Source organism: Solanum stenotomum, chromosome 12, assembly GCF_019186545.1.
Source record: "Solanum stenotomum isolate F172 chromosome 12, ASM1918654v1, whole genome shotgun sequence".
NCBI classification, from domain to species: domain Eukaryota; kingdom Viridiplantae; phylum Streptophyta; class Magnoliopsida; order Solanales; family Solanaceae; genus Solanum; species Solanum stenotomum.
Window position 1 is genome coordinate 49,554,310 of NC_064293.1, and position 12,084 is coordinate 49,566,393.

Below are 12,084 nucleotides of genomic sequence, written 5' to 3' on the forward strand. Positions count from 1 at the left end.
CCTTATCCCAAAATTTGATTACTTACACCACACTAATCAATTCAAATTTCACATTGCTCCAATTATCTGTCGGATAATTGCCTTTGAAATTATGCAGAAATTTCTAAATTTTCCATAAATATACCTCAAGGGGCTAATCCGGAGGATTAAGGAAAGCCAAAGAGTTGCAGAGCTATCAGAAAAAACTCAATCCTCTATGATCATCAATCCATTAATGCAGTTAATTTAGGTAATTTATATAGCGTTTGAACTGTCAAACAGACTTGAATTGTTCTTGCTAAAAATTAGTGCCAAGTCAACCCTTGTCGGTGCCATGCTCCAGCACGTCTTATGAGCGGGAAATTTAAATTGTATTCCCAAATTAAGTGAGACTAGTAAAATCACCCCCGCGAGAATATCACAAAATTTATAAAATAATACTTAAGACTTATCCGTCACTAAAACTAAAACATTATATTATCTTACTTACAAAATTACGTAGCAACAAACACTGATAATGTAAAGGAAGATCATAATTATAACATCTTATCATTTATCCTTCAATCAATCATCTTTAGTTTGATTTTATAATTTATCATTTTGCTTCCAAGAAGTGTTACTATTTGATATTTTTGGGGAATCAAATGAACATCAACTGGAGATATTAAATTTTCTAATAAATAAATACTCGTTGGTGAAGGGATGAATAAATTTTAAAAGACTAAAAAAAGCGAACAAATATTTCAATTCTAACATGTAGATAGTTCAGCCCTACCGTTTGCTTTACATATATCATTTTAAAGTTCTTCATTTAAATGTATCATAAGTAATTATTAAAATGAAAAATTAAAGGGAAAATGTATCATATGGGACAATAATTCAACTTATTATATATACTTGAAAGGAAAAATATTACATAAAACTATTCAGTTTATTTGGGTGTTTTTAAAAAATCAGCATACCAGAGTGATGAAGTTCAATTTGAAACTACAATTTCAGTAGAGAAAACTTGCGTGAATACTCAATTAACGTGTGTTATTTAATCTGTACTAACAATTACTTATAACAATAACTTTGCAGAAACAAAAACAACAAAGTTTAATACAAACATACCAGGATCTGTAACAATAGAATGAAACAGAAAGGAAAAATCAAGCTCATTGAATGCACAGTGCCCCCTTAGTTAAGAAAATCATTCCCCTCTAGTACCTGATGTTTAAAGGAATAGATCCTCTCAAGATAGAACTATTATATGCACCAGTGTATTGATACAAAAACAATATTTAATTGTGCAGAAGAAGAAGTTCAAGAATTTTCTTTGTTTTAAAATTAGAGGAAATCCCTCTATTTATAAACAACAAAGAGTAGTGTGAACAAATATTTATTGTGCCTTATCGGAAAGGTCACAACTCTTTGAAAAAGTTACAACCCTTCGGAAAGGGCACAACATTTCATAAAAGTCACAATTTTTCATAAAAGTCGCAACTCTTCATAAAAGTCACAACTCTTCATAAAATTCACAACTTTTCATAAAAGTCACAAACTTTTCATAAAAGTCGCAACTCTTCATAAAAGTCACAACTCTTCATAAAATTCGCAACTTTTCATAAAAGTCACAACTTTTCATAAAAGTCGCAACTTTTCTTAAAGTCGCAACTTTTCATGAAAGAGGAAGACTAGTTTTGTAAATAAATAAATTAAAAGAGAATCCTAGTCTGTGATGGCGCTACGTAGATGGGCCTAGGGTCCTCTTTTATATATATATAATATGATTTATAAATTTAAAAATATGAGGTAATTAATATACTCAATAGATTTAATTGGGGAAAAAAATATGTGACATAGGCTCCATATAAAAAAAGAGAAATTAAGATGAAACAGATTTATTATTGCAGGGATAAATATCTTTTTTTTAACTAAAATATATTTTAAAAAGTATAGCTTATTTGTAATAAGTACAAAAATAAATATCTCTTTTTTGTTTAATGAAAACATAAAAGATCATAGTAACACTATCCTCAAAAATAGATCTTACAATACACTATCGGAGTAAAAACAATTTCCTTAGACTGCATAATTTATACAAAAACTTTTATCCCAATATTCAGCGAAAGTTACCATTACCAGTGACATGATAGTACGTCGCATCTTTTAGGGAAGGTTTTCTTGACATTCACTATTAATTTGAGAGAGGTTTAACACCTCCTCTATCTATAGCCAAACACTCTCCTGAGGCAGTTTCAAAGGTTAGTTTTCCTTCCCTATCTCTTTATGACATATATACTGATTATCAATTACTTTCTGATTTTTCTTTTTCATCAAATTTTAAATCGATCGAGCGAAAAAGTTTCTTATTAACGGTAGATCGCTTTCTTAAAAAAGCTACTTCCTACTGCTCGTTGATCTTTGTGAAAGTTTTAAATGTTGCCTTTCTTATAATTCTATTTTTTTAAAAGAAAAATCATGAAATTATTCCTCGAAAACCGTCAGTATAAGAGTACAAAAAATATATATATGCCTTAAGTTATTTTTATTTATTTTTATTTTTTTTAACCCTCCCTACCCTAGAAGCTTCCACCCCTTTTGCTTCCTTGGTGACTCGAACTCGCAACCTTCAGGTTAGAAGTGAGGGGTGCTTACTGCTTACCATGGTGTTATGATAATTTTTTAACTCCCGACTAAAATTATCAAAGCAAATCACTTCGATTAAATTTTTTAACAGAAACTTACCATTCATGTTTTTGATAGTTCTTTATTAGATGCAACTAGTAATTGTATCCGGAAATGTGTGAATAATATTAAATATTATTTCTAATCGTTTTAGATTAAGATATTTTATTCGAGTAATAACTAAGATCATATTATCTCATGTGTGGATAATATTTTTTCTAATTATTTTAGATTGTGATATTTTGTTCGGAGATATTTTAAATTATATTATGTTACAAAAGTCCAACTACCGTGTTGTTCCTCGTACTCCCATTCCCAATCAATTTTATATGAAGAAAGATAACGAATCATGTGATTATCAAATATTTGTATTATTTCATATTTTTAATTATTATATTGCTAACTATTAATAGATGAGGGGTTTATTTGGATTTATGAGTGATAAAATTAAATCCTACTATCCAACCTGTCCAATTTGCTTAAGTTTGGATGAGTTATTGTCCCACTTATTCATTTGTTCAATTCATTTGAGTACATTAAAAATTAAATTGATATGTAATTTAGATTGACTTATGAGAGATCTTGTTAAAATATTTTTTTAAAAAAAATTATTTATTTAATTTGATATGTTATATATAGTCATAATAAAAAATAATAATAATTTATTAGATATTAAATAATTTAAAAAATAAATAAAATAATGAATACTTAGTAAGATTGGTTTGATCTTGATCTGTGTATGATTCATTACTTGATTAGTTTTACCCCAATTAAATTTGAATTGGATTGAATCTTAATCCGTTTATTGTCTTGATGAATTATCTAAGCAAACGATCCATAAGTATTTGTAAAGAGGAAGAATATTCCATCACATGTTTTGTGCTATTTTTACGTTTAGTAGTAATAGTGAAGGGAAAGCAAAATATCAAAGGGGCAAAGAGGACTTTTGACGCAACTCTCAGGCGAAGTTTATCTCCCAATTAGTCTCCGACAACCTAAGACGACGTGACGATGATTTAGCTGCGAGCTCTCCTTCTTCCGGGCTAGGTATCGAAACTTGTGGAATTTCCCATCCCATCGGAAAAGAAAGTAAAATGGCGTCACCGGACATTGCTGAAATGTTGGAAAAATCGAAGGAGCTTGATCGTTTAAGGAAAGAGCAAGAGGAAGTACTCCTTGAAATCAATAAGATGCACAAAAAGCTTCAAAACAGTTAGTATTTCAACTCTAAATTATTAATTTTTACTCGTTTGATCACAATTTATATTTGTGGCTGGCTAAATTAGAGTTAGTGAAGAAAGTGGTTAGAAGTTGAATGCACTAAAAATAAATATTTATGCAATCAGGTCAGGCAAATTCTATGAGAAACAGTAATTAATGACCTGCTAAAATCCTTTGTATTTACCCTACTTTGTGAATTTTGATGTGTATTGGTAGTTTTTTAGGTCACGGGTTCAAATTGTGGAAGCAACTACTAATGCTTGCATTTGGGTAGCCTGTGTAGAACACATTATGGTAGAGCGAGAGGTTTTAGGTTCTAATGCCACTGGTTTATGGGGTTATCCAACTGATTTTTGCTTCTATATGATTAGTTACTAAGTAATGTAGTCATTTGTGAATCCCCTTTAAACAGTTTTTTTGTATTAGGAATCTACATAATTCATTTGAATTTTACATCTTCTCTCTGATAACTTCAAGTTCCTCCCTTGTTCGAAGTTGGTGCGAATTTGACAGATTCTAACGCTTTTCATGATTGAATCCAAAGAATTGGAAAGTTCTTATAAATTCGGATTTGTGTGATCTCCCAAAATTCAAAAAACAGGTGATAAATTATTAAAATTAAGCACTACTTTTATTGGCGAAGATCATTGACCTGTTTGAAGTAGAAAACTTGCATGTGACATGTATCTACCTAGACTTATAGTGTAAGTATTATGGCACTTAACATTTGGGCACTTTCCCATTCCTTCTGCAGCTCCAGAAGCCGTTGAGAAACCAGGTGACAATTCCCTGTCAAAACTTAAGATGTTATACACTCAAGCCAAAGAGCTTTCCGAGAGTGAGATGAGGTACTTATCTTTGCACTGTTTCCTTGCTTGGAGGATGGTTAAGGGTGGGTGTGGTGATTTTTGACTCACAGCTTTCTATGTTTTCCAAATGGAGCTACGTCGTGTTAGTTTTATGCAACTCTTTATTTGACAATTTAGACTTGGAAACTCTAAAATGTTTGTTCTTACAAGTCATGTGTCATAGTGATACTTGTTGTATTTTCATTTTCAATGAAATTAATTTATTTCTCCTTCCTTGCCCTTTGGTTGTAGTATCTCCAACCACTTGTTGGGCCAGCTGGATGCAATGATTCCTGCTGGAGGTGCTGGCCAACAACGAAGAAGGATAGGTGTGTGTACAATTGATTAACTTAACAATCATTAATTTTCTAGTTTTATGCTCTTTAAAGTTTAAATTAATACCTGGCTTACGATATAGTATTTGGCTTGCAATATATTATTTGAAATCTGGAGGTTGGTTATTGATTCTTACCTCACCCGTGTATACTTTTAAGTTGTATATGTGTCTGTTTCCTCTAAAGAACTTGAATAGTAGTTATACGTTAACTTGAGTACCCTTAACTTGAGGTCTCAATTCTCATAGAATCGAGCTTAGAAAGGACTACAGAGGCAGAATAGTTTGGGATATTGGAGAAAATACAAAAAAATTATCTTGGCTGCTAATTTGATGACAGGGCCTTTTGCCTTCTTTTCCTTTTAAGGCAAAAATTGGTTCCAAAACTCAGGGAAAGGGTAAAGGAAAATGTCGAAAAGTAAAATTATCTTTGAGGCTAGTGCATCAAATATCTATTTTATGAAATTAAACAAAAAGAGACTTATGCTATTTGCTTAAACTATTACTAATAGACTCAACTATATTTTTGATCTTCAATTTTAATTGCTTCACCTTGGTTAATGCATTTGGACTTGCATGGATGACAGAAGGCAACGAGCAGAAAAAGAAGAGGATGAAAGGTGATCCTGACATTCCTAGGCTCTCTCCTTCCATGCGAAATCAGCAGGAGTTCTTTGCTAGCTTGAAGGGGGAACAAGTATGGATTGATTTCATGAAAGTAAATTATTCCTTTTCAATTGTCATAATATCATTCAACAAAAGTAAACTTTTTACGATTAGGTGGCTGCTAGAGTTGCGCAAGAAGATGGTGAAAAGGATGAGTGGGTTATTGTCAAAGTTACTCATTATGACAAAGAATCAAAGGAGTAAGTTCTGTGACATAGCTTCAAGTTAAAAATTTGATCTAGACTGAATTCATTTACATATATTTTTGTATTAACTTAGCATTTCCCTGTGCAGATTTGAAGTTTTAGATGAGGAGCCGGGCGATGATGAGGAAGGTGGTGGCCAGAGGTAGCCTACAATTGATCTTTGGACATTTGTTGATTGTTTTTGCCTATTTATATTTTGCTTGTGTACTTCCCTTTTGATTGTTTGTGCATTTTATCTAGGGGGTGTGGGGATGGGAGAGAGAGTGATGAAGCGACTTCAGGAACTTCCTTGGATCTAAGTGACAACAATTTTACTTAAGCATCTTTTGTCCAAGTGTTATTGAATGCTTTCCATAACTAAGAAGCTGCGCAAGAATTACAGAGACTAGGGAATATAAGGTAAAAGAATGAGGGACACGTAACAAATCAATTTTCCTGCTTCTTCTAGGACCTCACTAAAACTCTATTGTAGTTTCCCATGAGACTAACAAATCATATACATCAATTGGAGAAAACTAGAAAATCAAAAAGGTAATATCTTGTCTGATGATGTGACCTCCTTACACAAAAAAACTTGCCTCACTTTTTGAGCTTCCAGCTTTGAACAACTAATTGAGGAACTTTGGTGACTTATATTTCCCTCTTTTAGTACTTTGAATTGCGTCCTTTTTTGCGACTTGTTGGTGATTGTTGTTGGCTGGTATCCTCAAGTAAGTAGTCCATAAGTTACTCTCAGCTGTCTTGCAAGTTGCTATACAATAATCTGTTCTCAGCACCTTCTTGTGGATATTTGTGATTAAGATTCTGCGACATCTCATTTCCTCTAAGCTTAATATTGCTACTGAAGAATTTGATGACTGATAACCGATTACATGCGATTTTTCACTCTTTGTACTTTGAGAGGCTGCTTGTTCATTGATATCTACGTTGCGTTTTTTCAGCTACGGATTTGCTTACTAAATGATTATTCGCCTTCTTACTTGACTTACTGGTTCTATTCTTTTGCCAATTACAGAAAGTACAAGCTACCCTGGTCACATATTATACCTTTTCCCAAGATGAGTGATCTTGCAACCGCTCCAGAATTCCCTCCTGGAAAACAAGTTTTGGCAGTTTACCCAGGAACCACAGCCCTGTACAAAGCCACAGTAGTCCAGGCCCGCAAGGTATCAGTATCTAGTTTCCTTTTGTCGTAGTTTGTCCTGATTTTCTTTAATGAGCTATTTAAAATATCATAAGTATTGAGGAACTGATTGGTTTTTGACTTACATTTGCATGTGATGGTCCAAATGGTATATCGAATTCCAGAGGAAGAGCGACGAGTAAGTGATTTTTCCTTTTCATTCCCTTACCGGGCCTCTTAGATCAGCGATGAGCTTAAGATTCTATAGTACTCAGTAATTGAGCAATGACTTCTGATTGAAGGGAAAACTGGGATCAATTATTATAATCTGTTGCTCATCTAGCTCAATATTTATTTTTTCTTTTTCTTGAAATTGACTGTTAATTTCCAAATTTTTGACCAACAAATCATTGATTATTTTTCACGGATTTAATGCATTTTGTTTCCCCTTTTGCAGTTACACATTGGAGTTTGATGACGATGAGGAAGATGGGTCTTTACCTCAACGCATGGTGCCCTGTAACCAGGTTGTTGCTCTTCCAGATGGACATCGCCAGTGAAATATAGTTACTCTTTACACGTCCAGAGCTACTAAATTTGGACAATCTGCTGTATGTATCTAGTAGTCTTATAAGGGTGAGCTGTGAACCCATTCACATTTAGTTCGTAGCATTGCTATTTATCCAGAAAAAGAAAATATTATCTTTGTCGTACAATGTATTTATAAAAAAAAAATCTTTGCTGTACGATTTGTCTAGTGTTCGTGGTGTACAGTAGTTGGACATGAAAATAAATTCTAGTATTTTGAGTTGTAAATTTGTACTGTGTTTATTAAGGTCTCTGAGTTTATCTGGAATCTCTCTCCCTTCGACTTTATACTAGAAACATGCGAGTTTCTTTTTATAATAAGTGTGGATAATTTGAAAAGTAAAGGAAAAGATGAAGATTTTACTTGACATAGATATGAAAATCGCTAGTTAAGATGCACATTTATAATACAAGATTCCTAATAGTGAAGATGTTTATGACAAGCATGTGTAATGGGAATGGGAGGATCAGAGAAACTGCCGTTTAGTATATGATCGGCAATCCATTGATTAGCAGCTTGTGAGAAATGTATTCCATCCCAGCTTATGTAATCTGAAGGGTTGACACAAGCTCCTCCAAAAACTTCTGCACCTCTCACTATTCCTCTCTGCCCACACCATACATGCGTGTTCCCCTCCTGTAACCCACAACATATTTTCTGGGGTTCCATGAAATCTGTTCAAAATTTTAAATCCCATAGAGTTAGATGATTTCTTTTCATCTGTCTAAGCCTTTGTACGAAACAACAAGTGTATGGTAAAATTATTGGTATGTGTTTGTGTACTAACATATACCTTGGCTCTTGGCATTGCTGATCAATTCATACTTGGCAGCATAGACATCTACATATGTTATAGCAGCATGCCCAAGCTCTGCTCTCAACGTTCTTATCCTGGCTTTCAGCTGTCTATTGAACTCTAAGGCCATTTTATTATGGAACTTTAAGCATCCATAGTTATCAAGAACACCTGGTTTTGGATTTCTGAGGTATAATGTGGCTTTTGGTAAGCAACCGATTGGACCCGTGTTGTGTATCCAAAATGCCCTCGCTCCTTGTTGATATAGACGCTGTCAAACAAAATTACAGTTAATCTTATTAAACTCATGATAAAACTGTTGAAAGTTGCGTATACTACCGTTACTGCTGCAGAAAACTGGTTTAGTATGTCTGGTATGGCTGTCCGAAGTTGTATATTACTCATCTGGAGGAAGCCAACAGCTAAATCAGTTTGGCCTATGTCAATTGTGTAGAGAGATTTTGAAAATTCACGAAGTCTTGGGAGTTTGTTCTTCTCTGAGACATAGTGTCAAATCAGCTTAAAATGATGTAAATTGAAACGATGGAAATGATAGGCTTGTGTTAGTTATGTTTACCCTGTCTATAGAGCTCTTCAGGTCTGGATTGGAAACGATGGAAATGCACGATTTGAACGTCCAGGGAAAAAGGGCTTATACCACTTTGGAATATAGTCTCGTTCTGTCTCCTAATGGTGGATCCTCCTGTTGCAAAATTAGCTCCGTGCCTGAAATTCGAGCCAATGGAATCTAGATAGGCACTCAAGTAAGGTAATCTCATGAGCTCAGCTGCAGAAAGAAAAAAAATTAACATCCACAAACAATCAATCAATTAACTAACTATGTATCCCTGATTTCAGTAAAATTTCATAATGAGTAATGATATATTGATCTGGATGGATGTTATGTTACCGATGAAGTCAATGAGAAGTCTACCATCTGAAAACCTTCAGGCAGGTCCCCGGAAGAAGCTCTCACCATAAGGTGCTTGTATTGGTTCAAATGCAGCAGAGATACCTCCGGTGTCCGAATTTGAGTCCCCGAAATTGTAAATTGCCGGAAAATCGCAGGGTGCTATTGCAATACTAGTGATCTTCTTCAAGGGGGCCAACAGTAGTACTAGTGATAATATTACTGTTGCACATTCTATTATTGCTCAATGGAAACTGAAATTGAAAATGTTATATTTTTGAAGTAAGCAGTGGCATTTATCTCGTTACTTGTCATTTGACATTTTCTGTTGTAACTTATTCAAATTAGAAAAAGCCGTGATGAAATGCTTTTCCAAGTAAAAACAACCGGACCATTAGGCTAAAGCCATAACTGTTTGGATTGAATTGACTTCGCTTATTTTTTGTGGTTATAACTTATAAGCCAAAATAGCTTTTAACCACTTTTGTAATGTTGTTGTATGATAATTTTATAGTATTTGGATAAGGTTAAAAAAAAAATTTATAGCACTTCTTTTTAAGCGGGTAAATAAGTGTTTATAGCACTTCTTTTTAAGTGGATAAAAAAATATTTATAGCACTTCTTTTTAAGCGAAAATAACAATAATTAGTCAAAAACTTAAGTTATGAAAACCAAATTATACCTTATGCTTGTAAGTTCTCAATCCGTTATTGTTTTTCTTCTTTTGAGGGGATCTTTAATAGATCAAAAATCAAGATCATGTCCTAATGTGAAATGTCTACACGCTAGTTCTGAATGACTATTTAGTAGCACATGATTAAGCTCTAGCATTGAACTGGAGGTTGATTAGGGCAGGTTGGTGTTAGATTTGAGGCTTACTATTGATCTACACGTGGGCAATTAGGAGAGTGTTTTGTTGTAAAGTCATTTGTTTCACGGAAGAGATCCCGCGAGTTATCCAATTTAGAGCGCCTATAGTTATATCGAGACAATATCAATCTAAAGTCATATTGAAAATTTTGATTGCTGAGTCTTCTCTAATTTTAATTCAATCACAAATTATAGTCTAGTTTGTTCGTTTGCCAAGGGTAGATTTCACCCCCTTAAATAAGTTGGTCCAATTTGATCAAATTATCGCGATTCAATTCTAAATAAAATTATATACCAATCAAATATCATATCATCATCATATCATATATCATATATATTGCTATAAGTGGGAACAAAAAATGTTAAAAGTTACCCCTATTAATATAAATTAAAATGTTATAAAACATTTAACTATTTAATTAAAATATTAAATAGTATCATTTTAATTAACATGTTAATGACTTTTGCACTTCCTTAGATTAATCTCTAATTAAAATATCTAATTTAATAATATTTATTATCTCTAGACTCTATATATAATAATAAATTAATAATAATTTTAAAAAATCCAAAAATCTCTATATAAATTAGTCAACTTTTCTTCTCATAACTTTTTCCGTCCGTAAATAATATAATTTACGTGGATAAAGTATTATCCTTTAAGATAAATAAAGAAATTTAATATTAACTCTCATATTTTCATATTCATAACCTCTAAATATTTAATCTAGAACTTTAAAATAACTCATATGTTTCCATAACATTTTAGATCATTCTCACATATCTAGTTATCTATAAAAATATATTGGTAATATTACATCTTCAACCAACTGACAGTGCCCTTGAATCACTATAACAAGAAATAGAAAACTCACTTATTGAAAATTTTATAATATAAGAAAAAAAACACTAAAAGAAATGAAAAGGGAATTAAGCAAATCTTAGAGAAGAATCCTTCTCCCTGGAAAGATGGAAGCTTAACCATGGCGGCCTGAAACACCTTTTTTTTAAAAAAAATCTTTGTGTGACACTGAGACTCCTTATTTTAGTTAATTATAGATATAATTTGGCATAGGTATAAACTTATATAAAGTTGAATGAGTACCCAAAAATTAAGTAGCAAAACCCTTTTCTTCTTCCCTGAACCCTTAACTATATAGAGCGTTATTTTGAAGAAGAAAAAGATGTGCATGTGATGTGCAGTGCAGAGAGGAGAAGATAAAGAGAATCTTCAATAGATTCGACAGTAATAAAGATGGGCATCTCTGCCTGAGGCGTGGATGATGGCTGTAGAACCCGAATTGAATAACAATATTAAAAGGATTCCGGGCACCCTTTCAGACTACCTCTACAGTAGTTACTCCTCTACCCTATAGCTAGCTAGTTGGTTATAAAGACCTATGCTATACTGGCTTCAGCGAAATTTATCAGCACACCTCAACACCCTCCAATTCCAGCAAGAAAAAACTAATGCAATTCAGCAGGTATATATAATTCCTTGAGTCTCAAGCCTTTAATCACAACAAATTAATATTCACTTACTTTATATATATTTGTGGTAGCGTTCAAAGAGGGTCGGTCTATCACCCACAAAGACAATAGAGAAGAAGAAAACGACACATCAAGTTCAGGCAAGTATTTCACACAACTCCAATCTTAAATAATCTTTCACCTTCACTTGAATTGTATTTGTTGTTTGTTAAAAAATGTCATCTTCCTATAGGGAGGAACTATCAACATTGCTGGGGAGGTGAATAATTACAGAAACACGGTGCAACAATTGGTACAAATACCTCAACTGCCTTTAATACTATTTGACAACATTTTGATAATGTTGATCTAGACATAAATGACAAGACAAGATATTTTACC

General features: G+C 33.0%; 2 protein-coding genes across 4 annotated transcripts; one reads left to right on the plus strand and one right to left on the minus strand.

The window, feature by feature from the left end:
- The first annotated feature begins 3,529 nt into the window (after window positions 1-3,529).
- Window positions 3,530-7,878, plus strand: LOC125848705 (SAGA-associated factor 29 homolog A). 2 transcript variants are annotated; one of them, XM_049528628.1, is made up of 9 exons: window positions 3,530-3,861; window positions 4,625-4,718; window positions 4,971-5,047; window positions 5,640-5,749; window positions 5,833-5,918; window positions 6,013-6,066; window positions 6,940-7,090; window positions 7,233-7,246; window positions 7,505-7,878. In XM_049528628.1, exons 1-9 carry the CDS (start codon window positions 3,744-3,746, stop codon window positions 7,605-7,607), a joined length of 807 nt encoding a protein of 268 aa, XP_049384585.1. In that variant the 5' UTR covers window positions 3,530-3,743; the 3' UTR covers window positions 7,608-7,878. The 2 variants fall into 2 exon arrangements, with proteins under 2 accessions (XP_049384585.1, XP_049384586.1); XM_049528629.1 differs by having other exon boundaries at window positions 5,643-5,749.
- A 107-nt stretch (window positions 7,879-7,985) lies between these two features.
- On the minus strand, window positions 7,986-9,651 carry LOC125848434 (GDSL esterase/lipase At5g14450). 2 transcript variants are annotated; one of them, XM_049528297.1, is made up of 5 exons: window positions 9,409-9,651; window positions 9,010-9,219; window positions 8,772-8,929; window positions 8,430-8,703; window positions 7,986-8,310 (listed from the first exon to the last, which is right to left on the minus strand). In XM_049528297.1, exons 2-5 carry the CDS (start codon window positions 9,209-9,211, stop codon window positions 8,054-8,056), a joined length of 891 nt encoding a protein of 296 aa, XP_049384254.1. In that variant the 5' UTR covers window positions 9,212-9,219; window positions 9,409-9,651; the 3' UTR covers window positions 7,986-8,053. The 2 variants fall into 2 exon arrangements, with proteins under 2 accessions (XP_049384254.1, XP_049384253.1); XM_049528296.1 differs by having other exon boundaries at window positions 9,343-9,648.
- Between the last annotated feature and the right edge of the window lie 2,433 nt (window positions 9,652-12,084).

Excerpts from the sequence above, each read along its gene's own strand:
- LOC125848705 (XM_049528628.1), top strand. The coding sequence starts at position 3,744 with ATGGCGTCACCGGACATTGCTGAAATGTTGGAAAAATCGAAGGAGCTT. Across the intron at positions 5,048-5,639 it reads CCAACAACGAAGAAGGATAG|AAGGCAACGAGCAGAAAAAG; the intron begins GTGTGTGTACAA and ends CATGGATGACAG. Across the intron at positions 5,750-5,832 it reads CTAGCTTGAAGGGGGAACAA|GTGGCTGCTAGAGTTGCGCA; the intron begins GTATGGATTGAT and ends TTTTACGATTAG.
- LOC125848434 (XM_049528297.1), bottom strand. The coding sequence starts at position 9,211 with ATGAGATTACCTTACTTGAGTGCCTATCTAGATTCCATTGGCTCGAAT. Across the intron at positions 8,930-9,009 it reads TGAAGAGCTCTATAGACAGG|AGAAGAACAAACTCCCAAGA; the intron begins GTAAACATAACT and ends ACTATGTCTCAG. Across the intron at positions 8,311-8,429 it reads CAGCAATGCCAAGAGCCAAG|ATTTCATGGAACCCCAGAAA; the intron begins GTATATGTTAGT and ends AATTTTGAACAG.